This window comes from Otolemur garnettii, unplaced genomic scaffold (assembly GCF_000181295.1).
Source record: "Otolemur garnettii isolate 467f Iridium unplaced genomic scaffold, OtoGar3 scaffold00007, whole genome shotgun sequence".
Taxonomy (NCBI): Eukaryota; Metazoa; Chordata; class Mammalia; order Primates; family Galagidae; genus Otolemur; species Otolemur garnettii.
In genome coordinates this window covers 14,937,364-14,964,786 of record NW_003852402.1, presented here as the reverse complement: position 1 = coordinate 14,964,786, position 27,423 = coordinate 14,937,364, and the positions used below count along the sequence as shown (strand labels likewise).

General features: G+C 38.9%; 1 protein-coding gene across 1 annotated transcript in view; it reads right to left on the bottom strand.

Moving 5' to 3' along the window:
* The window catches only part of CRY1 (cryptochrome circadian regulator 1), a 73,626-nt gene extending 47,008 nt beyond the window's left edge, over nt 1-26,618 (bottom strand). Inside the window, exon 1 of the mRNA XM_003783274.2 lies at nt 25,546-26,618. Coding sequence (XP_003783322.1) covers nt 25,546-25,703 — 158 coding nt within the window. The 5' untranslated portion in view covers nt 25,704-26,618. The remainder of the gene's footprint in view (nt 1-25,545) is intronic.
* Nucleotides 26,619-27,423: the final 805 nt, after the last annotated feature.

Below are 27,423 nucleotides of genomic sequence, written 5' to 3'. Positions count from 1 at the left end.
ATGATTATAAATACACACACATATAGTCAACACTATAGCATCTAAAGCAAACATTGACAGAACTGAAGGAAGAAAACAGACAATACAATAATAGAAGGAGACTTCAGAGTCCCAATCTCAATAATGGACAACTAGACAGAAAATCAACAAAAAACCCAGCAGATTTGAACATTTTTGACCTAAGAAATCTTACAGACATATACAGAACATTCACCTAACAGCAGCAAAATACACAAACATCTTCTCAAGTACACACAGAACATACTCCAAGATAGATCAGATCACATGTTCAGTTACAAAACAACTCTTAACAAATTTAATAAGATTAAAATCATACCATATATCTTTTCCAACTACAATGGAATGAAACGAGAAATCAATTGCAAAAAGAAAACTAAAAAGTTCACAAATATGGAGCAATTTAACCATATACTTTTGTCAAACAAGTCAAAGAGAAACTAGAAAATATCTTGAGACAACTGAAAATAAAAACAATATCAAAACTTATCAGATGCAGCAACAGCAGTACTAAGAGGAAAGTTTATAGTGCTAAACATCTACAATACAAAAGAGTGATCTCAAAAAAATAAAATAAAAAAGAGCTTTCTCCAATAAAAAATGTTACACCTCAAGGAATTAGAAAAAGAACAAACTGGGCGGCACCTGTGGCTCAAAGGAGTAGGGCACTGGCCCCATATGCCAGAGGTGGCGAGTTCAAACCCAGTCCTGGCCAAAAACTGTAAAAAAAATTTAAAAAAAAAGAACAAACTCAGCCTAAAGTTAGCAGAAGGAAGGCTGTAATAAAGATTAGAGCAATAGACAAGAGAAAAAATAAGTAAAACTAAGAGTTAACCTTTAGTTACACTAAGAAAAAAAAAAAGAAGACTCAAAATCAGAAATGAAAGAGAAGACACTACAAGTGATGCCACAGAAATAAAAAGGATCACAGACAACTACTATGAACAGTTATACACTACCAAATGTGATAAATTAAAAGAGATGGATAGATTCCTAAAATCATATACCCTAACAAGACCGAATCATGAAGAAATAGAAAGACTAAACAGATCTAAATCTAGATTTAAATCTAGATTGAATCAGTAACCAAAAACTTCCAACAACAAAGAAAGCCCAGGACCAGATGGCTTCAGTAGTGAATACCAAACATTTAAAGACTTATTGCCAATCCTTCTCAAACTCTTGGGGGGAAAAAAAAATCACTGAAGAGGAGGGTACATTTACAAAATTATTTTATGATGCCAGCATTACCCTGATACCAAAGCCAAACAGATACCACAAGAAAATACCAGTATCTAAGGAAAAGGTGAAAAGGCCTTAACAAAATATCAGGAAAACAAATGCAATAGCACATTGAAGCAGCTCCTGCCTGCTGGCCACATGTGTGGCCATCTTGGCTATAAGCCCAGATGAGGTGGTAGAGAGGGAAGCAGAAGCCTTTACAGAATGAGGGGCTGAGGTAGGATGGTATGATCTGCATATTTATTAGGGGAGTGTTACCCCTCTGGAGATGTGACACTCCCAGTGGAGAGTTGGCCACTTTCCAGAGGGGCATTTTCCTAAAAGTCCAGGCAAAAAATATGGGTGCACAATATACACGGCAAAATATGGAACCTCAGAAGACCACACAAGAAAATACCACGGCTAACACTCTACTTGATGGTAAAAATACTAAAGTTTTATCTCTATGATCTGGAAAAAAGAAGGAAGTTCACTCTCACCACTTCTATTAAACATAATCCTAGAAGTCCTAGCCAGAAAAATTAGGTAAGGAAAAGAATAAGAGGCATTCTACTTGGAACAGAAGATATAAAAAATTGTCCCTGTTTGCAGATAACATGATCTTACATACAGAAAACTTTAAAAACTCTATCAAAAAACTGTCAGAACAAAAGAATTCAGTAAAGTTGTGGGATATAAAATTCATATACAATAATTAGTTGCACTTTTATATAGTGATAACAATCTATTTGAAAAGGAAATTAGGAAAACAGTGTCATTTATAATAGCATCAAAAAGAATAAGATACTCAGGAATAAACCTATATGAGGAGGTGAAAGACCTGTAAACTGAAAACTATAACACTGCTAAAAGAAACAAAAAGACACAAAAGCAATGTTTCTCAACCTTCCTAATGCCGTGACCCTTTAATACAGTTCCTGAAAATAATTTCGTTTTGTTCATGAAGTAGCAATGAAAATAACTGTATGGTTGGGGGTCACCACAACATGAGGAACTGTATTAAAGAGTCACGGCATTAGGAAGGTTGAGAACCACTGCACAAAAGGAAAGGTATCTTGTGTTGATATATCAGAAGAATTAATATTGTTAAGATATCAATACTACCCAAAGTAATCTACACATTCAATGCACTCTTTATCAAAATCTCAATAGCATTCTTGACAGAAATACAATATATAATTCTTGAATTCATATAGAAACATAAAACCCCAAAATAGTCAAAACAATCTTGAAAAAGAACAAAGCTCCAGGCGTAACATTTCTTCATTTCAAAATATTACAAAGCCACAGTAATTAAAACAATATGGCAGTGGTATAAAGACAGACACATAGATCAAAGGGAACGGGACAGAGAGCCCAGATATAAAGTCACACAAATATATGGTCAACTGATCTTCAAAAATGATACCATGAATATACAACATAGAAAGGACAGTCTCTTTGGCACATGGTGTTGAGAAAAAGATATTCATATACCAAAGAACAAAATCAGACCTTTGTCTTACAACGATATAAGAATCAGCTCAAAATGGAGTAAAGACATAAATGTAAGACCAGGAACTATAAAACTCCTAGAAGAAAATATAGGGGAAAAGCTTCATGACATTGGTTTTGGCAATGCTTTCACTGATAAGACACCAAAAGCATTGGCAACAAAGGTAAAAATAGACAAGACGACAAACTAAAAAGCTTCTATGTGGCAAAGGAAACCATCAACAAAATGAAAAGGCAACCCATAAAATGGAAGAAAATACCTGCACATCATTTATCTGATAAGGAGTTAATTTCCAAAATTGCACACAAACTTTATGTCCACCCTGTATATAAGGAACTCTTGCAAATCAATAGCAAAAACTGAATAACCTGGTTTAAAAAAAAAGGGCTAAGGGCCAGGCTCAGTGGCTCATGCCTGTAATCCCAACCCTTTGGGAGGTCTAGGTGGGAAGATCCTTTGAGATCAGAACTTTAAGACATGCCTAAACAACATAATGAAACCTTGTTTCTACAATAAAATTAAAAAAAAAAAAACCTAGCCATGATGGTACACACCTGTAGTCTCAGCTACTCAGGAAGCTGAGGCAGGAAGAATACTTGAGCCCAGGAGTTTGAAGTTGTAGTGAGCTATGATGATAACACTGTTATTCTAGTCTGATTAACAGATCAAGATCCCACCTCTTAGAAAACAAAACAAAAAAGAAAATAACAATAAGGACAGCTACTATCAACAAAAAGACAAGGGTTGGCAAGGATGTGGGAAACTGAAATCGTCGTATACCACTGGTGGTGATGCAAAATGCATAGTAATACATGGAAGTAAATTACTGTATTACCTATTAAACTATATTATTAAAGTATAGGGCACTAAGGAAACACAGAGGAGTCAATAAATCTGTCAAGGAAGACCCTTAAAGTTTCACAGAGATGATGTCTGCTTGGGCTTTTCACAATTATAGCATTTCACTTTGAGATAGCAACATAAAATGATTTTTGAAAGAAGTATATGTTTTCTGTAATTGAATTACACTAGTACAAGTCTATGTAACTTATACCACTTTGATTTCAAAAATAACACAGGGGTATTTGTAATCTAGGCCTCCTATAATCCATGTCTATTTTTAAAGAGCACTGTACTGTTACCCCCAAAGGAAGGTAAAATCAAATTCAAGATTTGGGGACTTTAGGAGACTTACATGAAACTAAATAAAATCTGTTAAACATCTGTAAAAGGCAAACAGTCTTAGAGCTAAATATAATGGTTTCAGTATTCAGTGTAAAAGAAATTTCTCTAATAAATTTATTCAAAAAAGCAGAAAATTATTCTGATTTTTCTGGTCTAGGATATAAATTTCAAATAACTACCTCACATTTGCCACCAAGGTTTTCCAATTATAACCTAATAACTTTTTTTTTTGAGTCTTACTTTGTCACACCCTCGGTAGAGTGCCGTGGCATCACAGCTCACAGCAACCTCAAACTCTTGGGCTTAAGCAATTCTCTTGCCTCAGCCTCCCAAGTAGCTGGGACTACAGGCACTTGCCACAGTGCCTGACTTTTTTAGACACAGAGTCTCACTCTGGCTCAGGCTGGTCTCGAACTCCTTGAGCTTGAGTAATCCACCCACCTCGGTCTCTCAAATGCTGGGATTATAGGCATGAGCCACCGCACAGGGTCTAACCTGATAATGTTTTAAAAAAAGAAAAGAAAATCAAGGCCCTAGAAGGTAAATCACAGTATTACAATGTAATTAAAGTTGTGACTCTTCTCCAATATCTATAATGGCAGTCCCGTGAACAATGTTACATCATCATTTATTTATTCAACAAATATTACTGATAACCCACTATATACCAGGGACTATAGTAGATGTTAGAAACACAGCTGTGACATTCTTTTTTTTTTTTTTTGCAGTTTTTGGCCAGGGCTGGGTGTTTGAACCGGCCACCTCCGGCATTATGGGGTTGGCACCCTGCTCCTTTGAGCCACTGGTGCCGCCCCTGCTGTGACATTCTTTAAAAAGTCAAAAATCCTAATGTTTGCAGCTTACATTCTAACGGGGGAGGGAGTAAAGACAGAATAATACAGAAAAAAGGTAAATTGCTCAGATGTTAATAAGTGAATAATAGCAGGTTAAAGGAAGAATAAGGATCTTAGGGAATAAAGAAATGGAGACCACTATTAACATTCTATGTAGAAGGGAACAGAGAATGTGCAATCTAGATGAAGAATATGCATAGCACTTTAAAAAGAATACTTAAGGCTCGGCACCTATAGCTCAACTGGCTAAGGCGCCAGACACGTAAACCTAAGGTGGCGGGTTCGAATCCCCCCCCCGGACCCGCCAAAACAACAATGACGGCTGCAACCAAAAAATAGCCGGGTGTTGTGGCGGGGGCCTGTGGTCCCAGCTACTTGGGAGGCAGAGGCAGGAGATTCGCTTAGCCCAGGAGTTGGAGGTTGCTGTGAGCTGTAATGCCACGGCACTCTACCCAGGTGGACAGCTTGAGGCTCTGTCTCAAAAAAATTAAGAATACTTAAGAAACCAGTATGGCTGCAGCAGAAAGTGAAAGGCACAGTGGTAAGAGATTCGTTTAGAAAGTGATCATGTTCCAGTTTACATAACATCTTATAAACTATGGTAAGGGCTTTGCCTTTTTCTCTGAGAGCCACTAAAGGGCCACTAAAGGACTGATCTTTTTTGGATTATTGAGAATCATAAAGGGCTGAAGGGAAGAACCAGAGAACCTAAAGGAAGCTGGCTTTGACCAATGGAGGCAGGAGACATGAGCCTGAATACATTTTGAAGAAAGAGCCAACATAATTTATTACATTTAAAATAAAAAAATAAAAGCAAACAAGGCAGCAGAATGCCATAAAAATGTCTAAGGAATAAGAAATATTAGAAGAAGAACCAAAGAAAACTTCTATATATAAAAATATAATTAAAATTAAAATCTTAACTGATATAATTTAAAAATTTTATGAAATAGAAAGTTAATATAAAGAAACTATAGGCTAGCTGTGGTGGCTCACACCTGTAATCCTATCAGTCTGGGTGGCTGAGGCAGGTGAATTGCTTGAGCTCAGGAGTTTGAGAGATTAGCCTGAGCAAGTGCAAGACCCTGTCTCTACTAAAAATAGAAAAAAACCCTAGCCATACATTGATAGGTCCCTGTAGTCCAACCTACTTGGGAGACTGAGGCAGGAGGATCTTGTGAGGCCAAGAGTTTGAGATTGCTGAGAGCTACGATAATGCCACATCACTCTACCCAGGGCAACAGAGTGAGATTCTATCTAAAAAAAAAAAAAAAGAAAGAAAGAAAGAAAGAAAGAAAGAGAAAAAGAGAAAGAAAAATACAAGAAAAGAAAGAAAATTCCATAAAACAAAGCACAGAGACCCAAAGAAATGGAAAATACAAAGGACAAGAAAGATATGAAGAATGCAGTAAAAATATCTGGCAAATGTACAAATGTATTTCAAAAAGGAGAAAAGAGAATAAAGTGAAGCAACATTTTAAAAAGTAACAAATGAAAAATCTTCAAAGCTGATGAAACACCAAACTGAAGGAGCCTTATAAATCCAAGAGAGAAAAATATTAAAAAAAACTCACACTTAGATTCATCATTGAAAAACTGCAGAACACATCAGAGAAAAAGATTTAAAATTAGACATAAAGAAAAAAACATATTATCCTTAAAAAAGTTAATAGTGGGAAAGATAGCTTTATCTCCAATATGCTCAGAAAAATTAACTGTCCAACCTAGAATTCTATACCCAGTATAAATAAGACAAAACTTTTCAGACAAAACTTGTGAGAGTCTGCCATTAGCAGCTCTTTAATGTAGAGAATTTAAAGATACATCTGAGATAAAAGAAAAATGACTCTAAATGCAGGGTTTGAGATGCAAATAAAAACTTAGAAAGTAGTAAATACATGGGTAAATAAATATGGGTTTATAAAATGACAAGAATAATGTATTTTTGGATTTTTAAAAAAGAAATCAAAAAAAGACGGGAATTAGAACATACAGAGTGGCCTTAACGTTCATGTGCAATTGCTGTATAAACCCTGTATAAACCAGAATGAGGCCAATTATTTTAAAGGGCCTTATATTATCACCTAATAAAGGGACAAGTTATTAATTAACCTTATTTTTTCCATAATATTTATTTATTTTTGAGGCAGAGCCTCACTCTATTGCCCAAGCTAGAGTGACATGGCATCAGCCTAGCTCACAGAAGCCTCAAACTCCTGGGCTCAAGCGATCTTCCTGCCTCAGCCTCCTGAGTAGCTGGGACTATAAGCACACACCACAAAGTCTGGCTATTTTCTTTCTTCCCTTTTTTTTTCAGTAGAGACAGAGTCACACTCTTGCTGAGGTTGGTCTCAAACTCCTGAGCTCAACAGATCCTCCTACCTTGGCCTCCCAGAGTGCTAAGATTACAAGTGTGACCCAGTTGTGCCCAGTGCCTATTAATTAACTTTATAAATTGATCAATGCCCCTCTGATAAATGCTAAAAGAATAATTAAAATAACATGCAATTTCCAAGCTTGTAGAAAGAAATTAATGAAATATAAGACAATTAATAGAATTTAAAAGAAGTGAAGATATAGAACAGAAAAGACCAAAAAACTCAGGATAAGATGTAGATACAAATCCAAATCCTTAGTAAATGAAACAAATGTATACAGGATAAAGAAAGGCTTCCATTATAAAATTAAAAACTATCATATCAATTAACTAAAAAACCAAATATTGTACATGTTGTTTATAAGAGACATCTAAAACAAAGGCTCCAGAAAAGTCTGAGATAAAAGGATTCATCATAAAAACAACAAAGAAAGCTGCTGTAGCTATAATCACAAACATAATGGACTTTGAAGAAATATACTATAAATAGAGTCATGTCATAATGACAGGTCATGTCAAATGATCATCACAGTGGTATAAGAAACCTCAAACAGGCTCAGCGCCTATAGCTCAACCGGCTAAGGCGCCAGCCATGTACACCTAAGGTGGTGGGTTCGAATCCCTAGCCCGGACCTGCCAAACAATGGCTGCAACCAAAAAATAGCCAGGCGTTGTGGCGGGCGCCTATGGTCCCAGCTACTTGGGAGGCGGAGGCAGGAGACTCGCTTGAGCCCAGGAGTTGGAGGTTGCTGTGAGCTGTAATGCCACGGCACTCTACCCAGGGGCATAGCTTGAGGCTCTGTCTCAAAAAAAAAAAAAAAAAAACCTCAAACAATAAATTTGAAGTGCCCTGGAGTAATGTCACTAGGAAGTTAAGTTTAAATTCTTTCTGAAGAAAGGCACTGTTACTTACCATGGGCCTGAGGAAGTTGCAAAAACAATTTTCAAATAACATGGGAAAAACATTCTAAGTTGCTGGAAAGTGGAGGTAGATGACAGATAACCTTCAAAGATCTTTAACTATATAAATTGTGACCAATAAAATATTGCTGAATAAGTAAGTATTAACCTGAAATGAAGACTCTAATACTAAACGTACCACAAGCTTTCTTCATCTACCCATCTCTTGATCATTTCATTATTATTTTTAATTTAACAAAGAAGCTAGAATATAGAATGTAATCAATCATGTTTTCTGATAAGATACTATAAGCATAGACATGGCCTCAGGCAAGTGGTTTTATCTGACTGTAAATAGGCAATTTTACAACCTATTTCCTCACCTTATAAGTAGACTAAATCAGTGACTTTTAAACTTTTTGACAGTGATTCATATTAGAGAAAAATGATGTAATAATCATTTGAATACAGATGTCTTTTTGATAAAATGACTTCTTTCGTTTTGGGTAAATACCCAAGTGGGACTGCTGAGTCAAGTGGTAAGTCTATTTTTAGTTCTTCCAGGGGCTCATCAATTCATGAGTGGATTAACATTGAGGTCCCCAATCCCAGGCTTCAGACCAGTACCAATCCATAGCCTGTTAGGAACCCAGCTGCACAGCATCACAGCTTGAGCTCCATCTCCTGTTCCATGCTGACCCTCTACATTCATAGAAAAAGTCTTTCATGAAACTGGTTCCTGGTGCCAAAAAGGTTCCATCTCTGGCCTGTTGGAACTCAGCCCCACGGTATCATGGCCTGAGCTCTGTCTTCTGTCCCTTGCCCACCTACCATGTCCATGGAAAAAATGTCTTCCATGAAACTGATCCCTGGTGCCAAAAAGGTTGGGGATAGTGGATTACCAAAATGTGGTATATGTATACCATAAAATAACTACTCAGCTATGAAGGAAGATGAGTATTGCCTTCTGCAATAATTGGATGGAGCTGGAGACTATTATCCAAAGTGAAGATTATTATCCAAAGTGAAGTATCTGAAGAATGGAAAAATATGGCTGGATGCAACGGCTCATGCCTGTAATGGGAGGCTGAGGCAGGTGGATTGCCTGAGCTCACAGGTTCAAGACCAGCCTCAGCTAAACCAAGACCCTGCCTCTAAAAATAGCTAGGCATTGTGGTGGGTGCCTGTAGTCCCAGCTACTTAGGAGACTGAAGCAAGAGAATCGCTTGAGCCCAAGAATTTGAGGTTGTTGTGAGCTACGATAGTACAGCAAAAAAAAAAAAAAAAAAAGAATGAAAAAACAAACACCACATGTACTCACTATTAAATAGGAACTAACCAACAAGCACATACATGCATAGAGGGAAGTAAAATTAAACGTAAAATCCATGCAGATGGAAACAAATGAAGCCTTCAAGCCACAACAATAAACTGAGCATGCTGCAACTTGCCTGGGTAAATCAGAAAGCACACTGTTGACTGTTTCTTGGAAGTAAAATAATGGACTATAATACAGTCTGTCTCAAAACTTTGGTAGTGACCCCTGTATAGTTCTAAAATTTTATAAATATTTCTCCAATTTAAATAATACATGATATTAAATCCGTAGATAACATGTATCTGACATAAATAGTACAATAATCTCACAATGGTAGAATTAAGAATTATACCAAACAGCTGAACACTACATTCCAAAATCAGATGAATCTGCAAAAGTAAGTAAGGCTCTGCACCTAGGTTCAGAATTACCATCAACAAATAAAAACAGCCTGGCAGCAAGTCAAATGACCTATAGGCTTTAGTTAACTTCATAGCTATGATGAGATCCTCAATGCAATCTGCCCATATACTCAGTCTTTGTCTATAAGTAATAGTTTTTAGTAAATACAGAGAGTGCCAAAAAAAGTGTGTGTGTATATATATCCATTTGAATATATATACACACACACATATGTGCATATATACATATGCATATGTATATACATTTAATATTAATGTATATATTAATAAATATGTAATATGTATATAATACATATATGTTTATATAATAATAAATAATATTATTTATATTTATATGTATATTATATATATATATATATATATATAAATTTTCTTTTTTTTTTTACAGTTTTCTTCCAGGGGCTGGGTTTGACCCTGCCACCTCCGGTATATGGGGCCAGTGCCCCACTCCTTTGAGCCACAGGCGCTGCTCAAAATGTGTATATATTTTAAGAAAGGAAAAGATCATATGAAATTTGTAATACTCAAGTTACATTTGACTTCTGCAATTACAAGAAGTGTGACTTGTATTCATCTTTTATTATTGGTATATATTGAGTATTGCAATTTTAATAGTTTTTTCCTTCTTTAAAATGTGTATACATGTTTTTGGCATCCTCTGAGTGGGGGGGGGGTATGAATAAATACGTTGGAACTAAGGATCTCAAAGATAACCTGAGGAGATCATGTTTAATTTGAATCAGTACCAGCTCTACTCCCCATTCTTTCTAATTACACACTCAAAACACAAAAGAATAATTTATTATATGCATTGATGGTATTAATAAATATACTTCTTTTTACTGAGTATAATTTCCCAGATACATTTGTTAAATATTTTTCTTTATCTCATTTTATCCTCAAACAATTGTATGAGATAGAATTATAGTGCTATATGATATGAATGCATCCCTCAAAAAGCATGTGTTGGAAACTGAATCCCCAATGTCATGGTATTAAAAGATGGGACCTTTAAGAGGTGATTAGGCCATGAGGACTCCACCCTCAGGAATGGATTAGTGATGTTATTACAGGAGTGGGTGAATTCCTCATAAAAGGATAAGTCCAGTCCTCTCTCCAGTGTGCGCGCACTCTTTCCCTCTCTCTCTCCCCCTCTTCTCTTCTTTGCTCTTCCAACAAGGGATAATGCAGCAAGAACGCTTTATCAGATGCCAACCCCTACACCTTGGACTTCCCAGCCTCCAAAACTGATTGAGAACAATATATTTCTGTTTGTTAGGTACTACCTAGTCTGGGTGATTGTTATAGAAGCACAAACAGACTAAGATAGGTAATATTATCTCCATTTAAAAATAAACAGGCCAAGCTGGGTGTCCATAGCTCAGTAGTTAGGGTGCCGGCCACATGCTCCAGAGCTCGTGGGTTCAAACCCAGCCCAGGCCTACTAAACTAAATAAAACAAAACAAGAAAATAGCCAGGCTTTGTAGCGGGCACCTGTAGTCCCAGCTACTAGTGAGGCTGAGGCAAGAGAACTGCTTGAGCCCAAAAGTTTGAGGTTGCTGTAAGCTGTGATGCCATAGCACTCTACTGAGGGTAGACTCTACAAAGTGAGACTCTGTCTCAATTAAAAATAAACAGGCCAGATGTGGTGGCTCACACCTGTAATCCTAGCACTCTGGGAGGCCAAGGTGGGAAAATCACTTGACCTCAGGAGTTTGAGACCAGCCTGAGCAAGAGTCAGACTCCATCTCTACTCAAAATAGAAAAATTAGCTAGGCATAGTGGTGTGGGCCTGTAGTCTCAACTACTCAGAGGCTGAAGTGGAAGGACAGATTGTACCCAGGAGTCCAAGATAAGCCTGGGCAACACAGTGTGACTCTGTCTCAAAAAAAGAAAAAAAAAAACAAAAAACAAAAGTATGTCAAAGATGACCTAAGTTAGGAATTATTTTACTGCAATAAACAGAAACGTACTCAAACTAGGTCAAGAAAAAAAAAAAAGAGTATTAAAAGAATACAGGAGTATCTCATGGAACCTGTGTTCAAGAAGTAAAGTCAAGTCTGAGAAATCTGGAACGTTATAACCCAGGATACCTCTTTTTGGAATTGAATTGTCTCTTGCTTGTTTAGTTCTGTATATGTGCTCATTCTTTTCTTTCTGCAATTACTGTTTGATGCTAAGATACCTAGCTTTTTACAGTATGACTGCTTAGCCAGTGTCAAGGCCCAACACCAACTGACTACAGTCTCTGCATTCCTTTTTCAAATTCCAAATTGGTACAGCTTAGGTCAGATATTGACTTTTTACCCAATAAACCAGTGGTTCTCAACCTTTGGGTCACGACCCACAGGAACTGTATTAAAGGGTCGCGACATTAGGAAGGTTGAGAACCAGTGCAATAAACTGAGTAAAAAGAGAAAAAGCAGGTTGGAGACACAAGCTACTAAAATAGAGGCTAAATTCTTTTCAGTAGAGGTTCCGATGTGACAGTTTAATATGATAAATATTTCTATCATCATGGGACAGGAAAAGCCTTTTGAAGCTTATCATTACTGATTTAAACCATAAAAGTTGTACTACAAAAAAGTTTAACATGCACACTTTATTTTTTAAAATGATAAAGACTGCTATTCCTTCTGTCTTCCCCAAGTTCCCCTGTCAGTGTTCTCATTTATTCCCTTAATTTTAATTATCACTTCTCAAAATATTGTTTCCAATTATATGTACATACTTAGTCCCAACTTCTCTTCCTACCTTCAGTCCCAGGTAACCAACTATACCTGGATATCCTGCTGTTAACCTCAATACACTTAAAACCGAGCTTGTCATCCTGACTTCCAAAATGTCTGCCTTCCTGGGTTCTCGGATTTGAAATAACTGTTGACTCTTTTCTAAAACGTTCCATGTAGGTCACCAAACTGATGATTCTTCCTTTCCAATATCTCCCTTTTATTCATTCTTTCCTTCTTATTTCCACTACATCACCCAAAATTACAACTCTCCTTACAAAAAACATTAACTACATCCTATTATTAAAAAGGTACTTCTACCTCAAAATTACAATCTGACTAGTCACCATATGTTAAAGCCAATAAAAGGCTTGGGCAGCACACTTTCTTGTGTACACTACTGCACAGTAATTTAATATTAAGTTTAATATTATAGCTTTTTAACTCCTGCTGGCCTGTATCATGTAAAACAAAAAAACTAAATAAAAACACAAATGTCATTAAGGTATTTAGTTTGTTGTTATTGTTGCTACTGAGAGGACAGAGCTAGGATAAGATAAAAATGACAAAAATAACTACAGTCAATAGATCTGCTTCTTAAAATAGCAGGTTTTTGCTTTCATCTCTAGGAAACCCTAATATCCAATTATAAAAAAATATGCAATCCAAACCAAATAACATGGCTTAGCGCCCATAGCACAGTGGGTAAGGTGCCAGCCACATACACCGAGGCTGGTGGGTTCAAACCCAGCTCGGGCCAGCTAAACAACAATGATAACTGCGACAAAAAAACAGCTAGCTGTTATGGTGGGCACCTCTAGTCCCAACTACTTGGGAGGCTGAGGCAAGAGAATTGCTTAAGCCCAAGAGTTTGAACTTGCTGTGAGCTGTGACACCACACTACTCTACTGAGGGGAACAAAGTGAGACTCAATCTCAAAAAACAAACAAACAAAACCCCAAATGACATCAGAATAAATTTTATTTTATTTATTTATTTTTTTGAGATAGAGCCTCAAGCTGTCGCCCTGGGTAGAGTGTCGTGGCATCACAGCTCACAGCAACCTCCAACTCTTGGGCTTAAGCGATTCTCTTGCCTCAGCCTCCCAAGTAGCTGGGACTATAGGCACCCACCACAACACCTGGCTATTTTTTGGTTGTAGTTGTCATTGTTGTTTGGCAGGCCTGGGTTGGATTCGAACCCGTCAGCTCCAGTGTATATGGCTGGCCCCCTCGCCGTTTGATCTACAGGTGCTGAGGCAAGAATAAATTTTAAAATGTCATATTTTAAAAACCTATAGTGGCTGGCATGGTGGCTCAATCGTAGCACTCTGGAAGGCCAAAATGAAGGATTACTTGTGGTGAGGAGTTTGAGACCTGCCTGAGCAAGAACAAGACTCTCTCTCTACAAAAAATAGAAAATTTAGGCAAGCATAGTGGCGCATGCCTGTAATCCCAGCTACTGCTTGGGAAGCTAAGGAAGGAGGACTGCGCAAGTCCAGGAATTTGAGGTTGCAGTGAGCAATGATCATGCCATTCCACTTTAGTCCGGGCAACAAAGCAAGACACCATAAGAAAAAAATACATAATTTTTTGAAGCTGTAGTTAATATATTTTGTATTACTAATAATTATTTTGGCATTACCATCACAGAAATCATATGATGCTAGAGGTAGAAGAGAATTTTGCAATTATGCAGCTAACATATTAATGCATTAAAATATCTAGTTATCTATCATTTATCGATTCACCCAAATAACTAAATGCTGTCCATCTCCATACTCTATTTAAGACATACAAAGACCATTTTGATGGATAGCCATGGCTAATTTTAATTTGAAGAGAATAGGACAGGCTATTGCACTCTACCCAGGGTGACAAAGTGAGACTGTCTCAAAAAAAAAAAAAAATTCCAGGTATACCAATTGTCAGTTGAGTTTCTCAAACCTGTTCATGCCAGCTGAATTTATTATAAACCATAATTTGCTTAAGCTTTATATAAGCTGATAAAATGACTGTAAAAAATAAAGTTGTATTGAAAACTAATTGAATGCTTCAGGTGAGTCACCAAATAAAGTCTAATAATTGTCTATAGATAATACAGCTATAGTAGATGGGAAGGAAAAATGTACTAAAGGAATTCTGTACCCAAGTTTGGTTTACAAGCATCTTTAAGCTTTTAATCAACTTCAGAGAAAATGATTGGCATTACTAAACGATGGGTATAATTTATGCATGAAAGTCAACCTGAAACTCCAAAAAAAAATCAGCGGAACAATATTCATTTACACATTCAATCCACAAGGACATATCAAACATCTTCTCTGTGCCAGGTATTGTTCTAGGGTGGCAGTTCTCAAACATTTTGGTCTCAGGAGACTTCATATTCTTAAAAATTACTAAGTAACCCCAAAGAGCTTTGTTTTATAGGTAAATAACTGTTAATATTTACCATATAAGAAATTACAGCTGAAAACAAACTCGAATACAGCAGTGCACATTCCATTAGCCTCATAGCAATATGCCATCACATACGCAGCTTCTGGAAAACTCAATTGAACGCATGTGAGGGGATAACTGAGAAAGTCAAAAATGTGTTAGTTTCATTATGAAAATAGTCTGGCTGCACAGATAACCTGAAAGAGTGTCAGGGACCCATAACAGATCCTGAACCTCTCTCTGAGAACCACTGTTATGTGGCTGAGAAGCCAATAACGAGACACATATTGACTCTTCTCATGTAATTTATTGAAGGAGCAAGACATTAAAAAAGTAAATCAATAATAAATAATTTCAAGTGGTGACAAATGCCATGAACAATAAAACAAGTAAGGACATAGAGAGTGAAAGGTGGGGAGGGGAGGGGAAGGAATAGGAGTAATTATTTTACATAGGATAGCCAGAAAAGGTCTCTGTGAGAAAGGAGCATTGAAGAAATGAGAGACATACTAAGGTCTCAGGGAATAATGTTCCAGAAAGGAGAAGAAAATGTAAAGGCCCTGGAAGCCCCTGGAGGATTCTGAGCCTCAGAATGACCTAATCTGATTATGGTTTTTAAAATATTACTCTGGCTTCTACAAGGAACAGACTGGGAAAATAGGCACAAAAATGGAAGTAGAGAAATTAGGAAACAGTAGTCCTGCAAGAAATATTGGTAGTTTGAATAGTAAGGTAGCAGTGAAAGGGTGATATTTGAATAGGTATAGATTTAATTGGAAAGATAAGCTATAACAATTACTAAAGGACTAGATAAGGGGTTGGGGATCAAAAGAAATGAAGAGAAGGTGGCCCCTAGGCTTCTACAGAATAATTAGGTAAATGTTGCCATTTATTGCAATATAGAGAAATCATGGGAGGTGGGAAAAATAGGGATAAAATCAAGCTTAAGATGTTTATTTGTAATCAAAATAAAAATACTAAATATGCAGATCTGGAATTCGAGATAGAGGTTGGTGCAGGAAATGCGCAGTAGGAAATCATCAACTATTCAAATAGAACTAGAAGAGATTACCCAAGGAATAAACGTGGTCGAAGAAGTTAGCAGAACTGCTAAGTGGAATTAAGCTCTACATCAAAACCTAGCAAATTAATACCCATTTTTGTATGTGCTCTTTTTTTTATGATGAGAGCCTTTTTCAAATAACTTCAGGTCAATGGTATCAAATAAGAGAGGGTTTATTTTAGTACCTCCCTTTTCATGTGAAGGCACTGACTTGAACATCCATTAAGAAGCATTCTGGGCTCTGCACCTGTGGCTCAAGTGGCTAAGGCGCCAGCCACATACACCTAAGGTGGTGGGTTCAAATCCAGCCCGGGTCCACCAAACAACAATGATGGCTGCAACAAAAAAATAGCTGGGCATTGTGGTGGGTGTCTGTGGTCCCAGCTACTTGGGAGGTTGAGGCAGGAGACTCGCTTGAGCCCAGGAGTTGGAGGTTGCTGTGAGCTGTGATCCCACAGCACTCTACCCAGGGGGATAGCTTGAGGCTCTGTCTCAAAAGAAAAAAAAAAAGCATTCTGAAACTTTCTGGAACTCCTCTCTTAAACCAGTATCTCACACTCTGTGTTCTCCAGCACACATGCAGATGTGTGTATCCTCTTCAACATACACCTATCACCTTTACTCCTTTTCCTATGACCTTAGAGTTGTCTCTCCTTTGTGTTCTCACAACTGTCTTTGCATACTTCTACAGAAGTCCTTTTTAACATTCTATATAATTATTTACCTTTTAGTGGTGTAAAAGTTTCCTTATGGGCAAGAACCATGACCTTCATCTTTGTATCCCCAATTCCTAGCATTGTGAGTGTATCTGGCAAATAATAGGCTCTCACTGAATGTTTCCTGAATAAATAAGGGAAGGAAGAATGATTTACCCAAGGTTGTTTCCACTGATACTAATAGGAAAGCAGGGATTACAGCCTAGCGCTTTGTACAGCCAGATGTTCTAGCTCCACTGAGCCTGGCCTTACTTATGTATTGTATTTCCTGTTTATCATCCTTTGAATCCACTATACTCAGTTTTGACTACAAGTCTGGTGACCTGACCAAAATTCATTTTTCCTCAGTCTGTCTAGAACCTGTGCCTCTAGCTCATTTCTCACCTCTCCCATAAAAGCCCTTCCTCACACTCCAACCTTTGGTCATCTCTCCCACTCTTTCCCCTCATCTCCCACACATACTTTTAGCAAATTCCTATAAAATCTGATTTCTGTCCTTACAACTACATTGAAGTGTTCTCTCAAAGTATACCAAAAGCCTATGTAACAGTTAAAGTATAATTTTCAAAATGGTAAAATCATTCATAAAATGAATATCTTGTAAATTTTATTCAATTCACTAACGAATGAAGAAATACATAAAATATTAAAACTGGTTCAAATGAGAATATCATTTACTATTCACCACTGTACAAAATCCATTTGTACCACACAAATGTAATTTGCATTGATTAGTATAGGCAGGAAACATTTGAACTGCTATCAGTTTTCTATAATTTAACTTTCATCCCTTTTGATAGAGTTGTAAAACAGCTTTGTCAATCAAAGACAAAGCATATCCTTTAATCAGAATCATATCACTCCTAGATGGTCCTCTAGACAATATTTAGCATGCTAAATATACAGTAATTCCTTTGCCCACTTCCAAGTCTTTTATATTTTTCATGCATAACTGTCAAAATTAATCCTAATCTGACTTCTCTAACACAATGCAAAAACAAAAAATAACTCACTACATTCAGTTTCCATGATATAACACTCTCCTAGCTCTGACTCCCTTCTCTCTCCTTCACCAGTTCTTCTTTTTTTTTTTTTTTTGAGACAGAGTGGCATCACAGCTCACAGCAACCTCAAACTCTTGGGCTTAAGTGATTCTCTTGTCTCTGTCTCCCAAGTAGCTGGGACTACAGGTGTCTGCCACACTGCCCAGCTATTTTGGTTCTGGCTGTAGTTGTCATTGTTTGCCAGGCCCAGGCTGGATTCTAACCCATCAGCTCTGATGTATGTGGCTAGAGCCCTAGCCACTGAGCTACAGGCACCGAGCCCCCTTCATTGGTTCTTATTCATCTTAAATATAGTATTCACCAAGGTTTTGATTGGGCCTTATTGTATCCACTCTTATCCAGTCATGCTTCATCCATTATTTATTATAGGAATTATTCCCACATGCACAGCTCTAACATCTACAATCCGGACTTAAATTTCTATGCTCTCCATTTTATATATCAAAATCTTAGCAGTCAAATTCATCAATGACTGAAACTAAGGTCATTTTTTCCTCATCTTAAAATGGTCTATTTCTGTGTTCCCTAACTTAGTTAATGTCCTGTAATTGTCAGAGTCACAAAGTATGAGGATCTTACATTCTCTTTTCTTTCTTACCCTCCTCCTGTATGAAAGCATCTTTCCCAGGCAGTCATTTGGGTCCTAAGCTATCAATAGCACCTCTATAATAATCTTTCTCTTGTATCTTTCCCTTCCTCATAGCCTTTTCCCTAGTTCAAGTACATACTACCTTTCACCTGAATTACTGATAGACCCCAAATTGGTTTCTTGTCTCTCTCTTCTATTATTCACTCATTTGCCAAAGTTGTACTTTCCCAAACAGGGATCAAAGGTTTCCTGAACTGTACACACTTTCTGATCTCAGCTCTTATATAATAGGCATTTGTTGTTTCAGGGTATCCACCTATTCCTACTTTAGTTATTTCAGTACAGTTAAGCTGATTCCACTAGTGAAGCATACAATGATTGGTTCTGAAATTGACCCCAACAGAGCCACTGAAGTGCCACAAGACTTGCAGAGACTCTGAGGCACAGGCGTATGTTTTTTATGGCTGAAACTGCTATTATTTTTCTTCTTTTTTTTTTTTTAGAGACAGAGTCTTACCCTGTCGCCCTTGGTAGAGTGCCATAGCATTACAGCTCATAACAACCTCCAGTTCTTGGGCTTAGGTGATTCTCTTGCCTCAGCCTCCCAAGTAGCCACAACGCCTGGCTATTTTTTTGTTGCAGTTTGGCCAGGGCTGGGTTCGAACCCATCACCCTCAGTATATGAGGCCGGCGCCCTACCCACTGAGCCACAGGTGCTACCCAAAACTGCTATTATTATTGTGATATTTTACCACCAAAGGACAGCTTGTCTGAGAAGCCAAAGCAGAATAAATGAAGTTCAGAGATGCAAAGAGAGAAATGTGATCCTAGTGGTATCTTTTAAGCCCTAGCATCAACACATGTCTGAAGCCAGTTTCCTTGGATTGTCCACTTACATCTACTAATAAACATTCTTTTTGGTTAAGCCTGTTTGACTCTAGCAACCCAGTAGCAACCAAAACAGGACTAAACAACACCTCCTATCTTTTCAGGCACCAAATGACTCAGCTACATCAGCCTCCTCACCAACTTCAGATTTCTGTGTCTTTCCTTACTTTCCTTCAGTTTGGAATTTTCTTCCTTTGTTTGGAATCCTCTTCCTTCCATACTTAGCTTATTAAGATCTACCTTATATTTCAAGGCTCAGCTCAAATGCCTCAGAGAAATAATCACTCAAGACTAGAAAAAAAAGCAAAAGGCCAAATTACACAAGGATTTTAAACCAGGCTATGGCTTGCTGAGCCTTAACCTAAGGGTAAAGAAACGTTGCTCATGAGTTTTAAACGACATTATCTGATTTGCAATTTTAAAAGATCACTCTGGTTGCTGTGTAGAGAATGAAGTAAAGAAGAGCAAGGATGGTACTAAGGGCTGAAGAGGCAATGGAGAGAGAAGAATGCATTTCTATAATTATTTCATTTCTAATTAAGTCCTCCTCTGTACTGTAAACTCCCTGAGAGCCTAGAAATTATCTATCATTTTACCCACAGAAATTAGCAAGTAATTGGCACATAGTAAAGACTCAAATATTTCTGGAATGAATGAATATATAACTAACATTATAATCTGTAAATTATTTGAGCAACTGCATAAGCAAAGTATCATTTATGAAGATAGGAAACACAGAAAAAGTCAATTCGGGGCTTTTTTAATTTGTTTTCAAGCAATAGAGAAGGGAGATGAACTATTTTGAGCAAGGTGAGTAACAGGTAACACATTCAAGCTGGCAAATGGATATGCAGGATACACACTATTACACACACATCTGAGGATCAGAAGAGAAATTTGAGCTAAGGATACTGACTAGAGAATTCTGATCATATGTGTATAGAAGATAAGTGACTTCATGAGAAGAGATGAGACTGCCTAAGAACATATAAAATGAAAAGAAGGGCGGCGCCTATAACTCAAAGGAGTAGGGCATGGGCCCCATATGCTGGAGGTGGTGGGTTCAAATCCAGCCCCAGCCAAAAAAAAAGAAAAGAGAATGGAGATCACAAACTACAAGGGCATTTAAATGTTAAAGAGGCCAGCGCAGTGGCTCACACCTGTAATCCTAACACTTTGGGAGGGTGACAGATAAACTAACATAGGAGGGTCCTCTAAAGCCAAGGAAGAAGAGGAAAGTGTGGTCAAATGTGTCAAACATTGTAAAAGAGGAAGGGAGCAAAAGATTAAACATATTCTTTGCATAAAAACAGTTTTGGCAGAGTGGGTGGGGATGGAACTGGAGGCTACTTAGTATGGAGGTGATTCAAGGTTGAGTAAAAGATGAAGTGAAGTCAGCCAGTTATCAGACATCTTGCTCAAGAGGTTTGGCTATAAAGGAACTGAGACACATAGTTGCAGGAGAGTAATGTAGTCAAGAGAAGTTTTATTCCTTTTTTGTTGATCTTGTTTGTTTAACTCATGCATGTTAAATGTTGATTAGAGACAAGCTAAAAAAAGAGGATGGAGCAAAAGAAAAGCTGAGAAGAAATAATACAAAACAAGCGAAGTCTCTGACACACAGCATGGACAAAGGAATCAGTTTTGAATACAAGCAGCAGTATCTTCCACTGAAACCATACACTAGAAAGGCAGTATCTTCCACTGAAATCATACAATAGAAGAACGGGTAAGGATGCAGGCACATTTATAGATTTGGTAACTGAAAATTATGAGAATTGACATGTGATAGCTTCAACAGTGTAATGAATATGTCAAAGTTTAAACACTGAAAGTAATCTGTTCACTGAAAAGTTTTTCTAAATTATGAGTTTAGAATATACATTAACATATAAGTTAAATAAAGTAGCTGCCCCATTCCTAAACCCTAGCCTTATAAAGAAAATAAAAATAATATTTATCAAATGTCTACTATGTACAAGACACTATGCTGTGGAGAATGCAAAATGGGTTCTTTCCTCAGGTCTCCGCATAGCTGTTCCTCATTTCCTTTCAGCTCTGTTCTCAGTCTGCTTTTTTCTATCTATGGCGTTTACCACCGCCTCACATACTATTAATACATTTGTTTTATTATCTATTTCCCCCATCAGATTGAAAGTTCTCTAGGACATGGACTTTTCCTGTTTTATTCACTTGTATTTCAGCACCAAGAAACAGTGTCTCTCACATAGAGGGATACAAGATAAAATTTAAGGAAATGTTAACTTCTCTTCTGCTAAATGAGGGGGGTATATAAAAACTATACCTGTTATGATCTGAATGTTTATGTCCCTCACCCCCAAATTCATTTGTTAAAATCTATTCCCCAATGTGATAGTATTAAAAGGTGGAGCCTTCTGGGTCGAGTTTTTATTTAAATAATAACAAATAAGAAAAAAGAGGTGGGGTCTATAGGAGGTGATTAGGTCAGCAGGGCTCACCCTCAAGAATGAGATTTTTTAAAAAATGAGATTAAAGGAGGCTTGGAGGAGCTTGGAGGACAATACATAGTGTGCAATTCAATGGGTTTTAGTATATTCACAGAACTGTGCAACCATCACCTTCTAGAACATTTTTATCACCTCAAAAAGAAATCCTCTGCCACTTAGCTGTCACCTCCCAACTCCCCCAGCTTCCCCAACCCTAAGCAGCCACCAAACTACTTTCTGTCTCTGTATGTTTGCCCACTGTAGACATGTCATATAAATAAAATCACATAATACATGGAATTTAGTGACTGGCTTCTTCCACTTAGCATGTTTTCAAGGTTCATTCATACATGCTGTAGCATATATTAGCACTTTATTCCTTTCTATAGTCATTAATACTCCATCACATGAATATATCATATTTTGTTTATCTATTCATCAGATGATAGACATTTAAGTTGTTTCTATTTAGTATTATGAATAATGCTTCTCTGAACATTGATATATAAGCATTGATATATGGATATATAAATTTATCCAAGGCAAAAGCACTTTACTGTGAGATTATGTCCTCTAAACTTTTTTTTTTTTTTAATGTTAAAACATCTTTTCTGGCCAGGTGTGGTGGCTCATACCTATAATCTCAGCACTTTGTGAGGGTGAGGATTGCTTAAGGCCAGGAGTTCAAAACCAACCTGAGCAATGTGGCAAGACCCTGTCTCTAAATAAATAAATAGCCAGCAGCAGTGGCTAGTATTTGTAATCCCAACTACTTGGGAGGCTGAGGCAGGAGGATTACTTGAGCTGAGGAGTTGAAGGCTGCAGGGAGCTATGTACATGCCACTGTATTCCAGCCTGGGTGACAAAGCGAGACCTTGACTAAAAAGTAAAAATCCTTTTAAATGGATTAATGGATTTAAATGGCAATATCAAAAGGCAATTTTATTAATACACTTATTGAATAAAATAGTTTAAAAATATTTTTTTGCTTTTCTGTTAAATCCAAAAGTCTAAGAAATATAGATTGAAGGAAATATAAGAAAGCATCTAAGGAAAACTAGGGAGGTCACCCTCCACCACTAGAGTTGATGGCAAATATTGTAAACAGTAGGAGATGAGATATATAGGTCAAAAGAAAGACCTTGAATGTCAGGCTAAGACATTTGGGCATTATCCTATGGTCAATATGGAAATTAATAAAGCTGTTCAAATGTAAAAATTCTGACTCTAAGATACCACTTCATTCAATAAATAGTAACCAGACTACTATACAAAAAGCACTGAATTTGGTGCTATGAGTCTTGCCTGAGTGATTTCAAAAAAATTTTGCCTGACATCACTGAAACCACTCTAGACAAAATTACAAATGACCTCAAATTGGTAAACCCAATTTTTAATTTTCAGTTCTCATCTTACCTGACCTATCAGCAGCATCTGACATAGGTAAAACACTCCTTTCTCCTTGAAATAACTTTCTTTACTTGGCCTCTAAGACACATACTCTTTGGGGTTTTCTTCTTACTTTACTAGCAGCTCCTTTGCAGCCCCCCTATCTATGCTGGTTCTTTGGCAGCTCCACAGTTTCTAAACATTAAGAGAGTATTTGGGTACAGTGGCTCATACTGTAATCCTGGCATTCTGGGAGGCTGAGGTGGGTGGATTGCTTGAGCTCAAGAGTTCAAGACCAGCCTGAGCAAGAGTGAGACCCTGTCTCTAAAAATAACAGGGCCTTGTGCCAGGAACATGTAATCCCAGCTACTTGAGAGGCTGAGGCAAGAGAACCACTTGAGCCCAAGAGTTTGAGATTGCTCTCAGCTATGATATCAAAGCACTCTACTAAGAGCAACAAAGTGAGACTCTGTCTCAAAAAAACAAACAAACAAACAAAAAAAAAAACCAAGAGCATTCAAGGCTTAGTTGCTGAACTGCCTCTTTTTTTGTATCTACATTCATTTTCTCAATGTTCTTAGTCTCATGGCTCCACCAGAATGTAGTTTCAACAAGGTGAGAATGTGAGGCTATTTTGTTTATGGTGAGTCCCCTGCACCTAAAATAGCACCCAGCATTAGTTAAGTGCTTACAAATATTTGTTCAGAAAAATGGATGGATGAATAAACATCTTTATATATTATCTATAAACTAGTAACTCTCAATTTTATACTTCTTTCCTGGATCTCTGGAGCTCCAGATATATTCAACAGCCTATTTGCTATCTCCACTTGAAGGTGTTAAAAGAAGAAAAAAACTTTTCCCTCTTCCAATAACCTCTCCAACTGACTTCACTTCCTTAGCACAGTGCAGCTCCATCCTTCTAGTTCCTCAAGTCAAAATCTTTGAAATCATTCCTAACTCCTTTTCTTTCTCTCATACCACATACCCGCTCTGCCAACAAATACTGTGTTATCTGCCTTTAGAATACAGCTGGCATCTGACTATGTTGGCATCCAACTACTTCTCACCACATCCACCATTATGACTATGTTCCAAGCCATTATCAGCTCTCACCTGGATCAACCAACAGCCTCTTCACTGGTCTTCCTGCTTCTTGTCCACCTCAAAATCCCTCAATTATTCCCACATCGTTCTGAGTAAAAGCCCAAACCTTGATAATTGCTATAAAACTCTGTTGGGTTTGGCCTTATGACAACTCTGACCTCATCACCTACTACTCTTCCCTCACTTATTTTGCTCCGGGCACACTGGCTCCCTCTGCTGTTCCTCCTAAAGGTCAAGCACATTTCCACCCAAGGGCTTTTCCCTTACTGTTGTTCCCTTTGTCTGCAATGCTCTTCTAGATCTGCATTCCATCACCTCCTTCAGGTAACTCTCATCTTCTCTGTGACTTTTCCCTGATCATATTTAAAACTGCAACCCCTATCCTTCCCTTGTATTCCTTATATCTTTTCTCTACTCTATCTTTCTCCACACCGCTTATCAGCACCTAAAGTACTATATACATTACAATTTCTGAAAAGGACGAGCCTTTTTTGTCTGTTTCATTCACTGCTATATACCCCTAGCATTTAAATCAGTGTCTAGTACACAGAAAGTGATCAACAATCTGTTGAGCTAATGCTTTCTTTCCCCCCAGGGGGGCTAACAATCATCTGTGTTGTGAAATGATGATAAAGGAAACGATGTCAGGAAATGATCATAAAGTTTCTCTAAGATTTCTTCCAGGGCTCTCATCCCTAGAAAGATTATACTTTCTAGAAAGAAAAAGCTGTGCTTTGTCTAACCAACCACAAGGAGGAGTTGAGAGGAAGAACTTAGCGAAGAGAAACCAGATAATGCTCTTTCTCTTGCTTTTCCGACAGTGACCTCAAGGTGGAAGAAAACTGGATTTGGAACCAAATGTACTGAATGAATGATTTTTCTCCATACTAGGAGTTACCTAGACACGCACAGACGTAAACATTAAAGACCACAATCTTTCGAGTGCCACAAAGAGGCCAAGGGAATCGATCCACAGGCCACTCAAGCACCACTAGGAGGGTGTTTCTTTAACTCCACCACCAAGAATTCTCCATATATTCAAAAGAAGAGTTCCCATTAATGCAGAGACACAGTAATTCACCCATGAAGGCCAAGGTATTTCTCTCCGGCCAGAGAACTATGAAATCAATTCTATGTAATACTCAAAGCATCTACAATTTTTAAAAGATACAAACAAGGCAGTCCTAGGTCTAAATTTTCAGATTTGGCTAATCGCGTATCATTTCATTAACATCTGATTCATTAAACACCAAAATCAATTCGCCAGGGGCTTTTAACTCACCGCCACCTGTTGATGCCCACATTGGAGGAGCCGGCGAACCAGGGGTCAAGGATGTAGACGCAGCGGATGGTGTCGGCGCCCTGAATGCACTCCTTCAGGGCAGGGTTGTCGTGGAGTCGGAGCCCCTTTCGGAACCAGTGCACAGCGTTCACCCCCATGCCGAGAAGCGCGGCGGGCGGCTGGTCACCGCTGACTTCCTCCACCGAGAAATTTAAGGAAAGAAGGTCCAGCTCATAACCGATGCCTTCTTTTCCAGGAGAATCGCCTCACCCAAAGAGTGAGCGAAGGGCGCCAGAGGGGGGACAGGAAAAAATGAATCTGAGGAGGGGACCGGAGAAGGCGGGGGCGCTGGAGGCGCAGTTGGAAGATGAATGGAGGTGGCCCAGTCGGCGGAGTCCGGGTGTGACGCCCTTTAGGAGCCGGAGCCCGCTGCAACCGCCCGCTGCCTACGCATAACTTCGAGGGCCTCGGACCTCCGGAGCGGGAGCAAGTTCCAGGAGCGTGAGCCGCCACGACGGCCCGAGCCCGCACCGACAGCCCCAGGAGGTTCGTCACGGAAACCTCGCCCCACCGAGGCGTCCCCTGAGGACAAAACGGCCCGCCGGTGGTGAGTCACCGAGAGGAACGAGACAGGATCCAGCCCTCGTCGGCGACGCTGCCTCTCGGCCCGGGAGAGACGACGGAGGACGGCGGAGGAGGGCGATGGTCGAGGCCGCTGGACAGTTGCCGGCCGGTGACCGGTCCCAAGGCTGCCCGGGTGACTCCGCCACCGCCGCCGCGTCAGCGGCTTCGGCCCCGCCCCCGACTCCGCATTGGAGGGCGCGCTCCCCACGTGACCACCGGCACCTCACGTTTCTGAAGTGTGTTTACTACACTGGCTCAGACTGGGCAATCTGCTCGCTCTTCAAACGTTTCCAGAGGAGCAGCAGCCGCCTGATCCCAAGACCGTCGCTCCTCGGCTAAATGCTCCGCTCCCTGCCTCTGCCCCCTTGCTGTGTCAACTGATCGCGGTCCCCTAGAGGTACCCACGGGGATCCCAGGCCCCTTGTGAGGGAAGGCTTAGCCCCGCCCCCGGGGGCCGCGAGCCGTCACCATTGGCTGAGGCTCGCTGAGACCCGGATGAGCACGGGGATGCGAGCTCGCGGGCGCGCGCGCCTCTCTGGAAGGTGCGCGTGCGCTCTAGCTTTGCAGAGGGAAAGGGAACCCTGGCGGCGGCTGGAGTTCCCTCGGGGAGTCTCGCTACGATATTTGGGGAAGCCTGAAGACTCCGATTTCATCCGAGAATCAACATTAGAGCAGGGCGGGGAATTCGGGCGGGATGGGATGAAAGGGGCTACACTTACATTTACAGCCCAAACCATGTGCTTTAAAACAGTTTTGGCCCGAGAACCCCACTTTGGAAGGTTTGGAGCTGACGCCCCTACTATTCTGCTGGCCTTTGGGGCCCACGTCCTTGTATATGCTCTGAGAAAGTGAAATGATTGGCAGGACGAGTGCCAGGCTTTCCTGGGCTTCTGAAATTTCTGTACTATGGTTATATCATCAATGTACAGTCTTACATTTACCGTGGTTTACAGGGTTCATGATTACGTCTTTGTCTACCTTTCAGCAACGATGAACTATGCCTTAGACATACGATGTTCTTATGTTCACTCAGATTAATTATCGAATGAACCAGGTACTGGTCGTCAAAGCATTGGAGATACGGAAGATACTTAATAAAACAGACAAAAAACCCGGCCCTGGTGGGATTTACGATTTGTTTCTTAACCTTCGAATGTACTGTTTTTTCCTCCATAAAATTCTCTTCCTTAAAATCCACTATTCAGTACAACCACTTTTGAGCTACTAAGTATATTTCTACACACCTCTTTGACT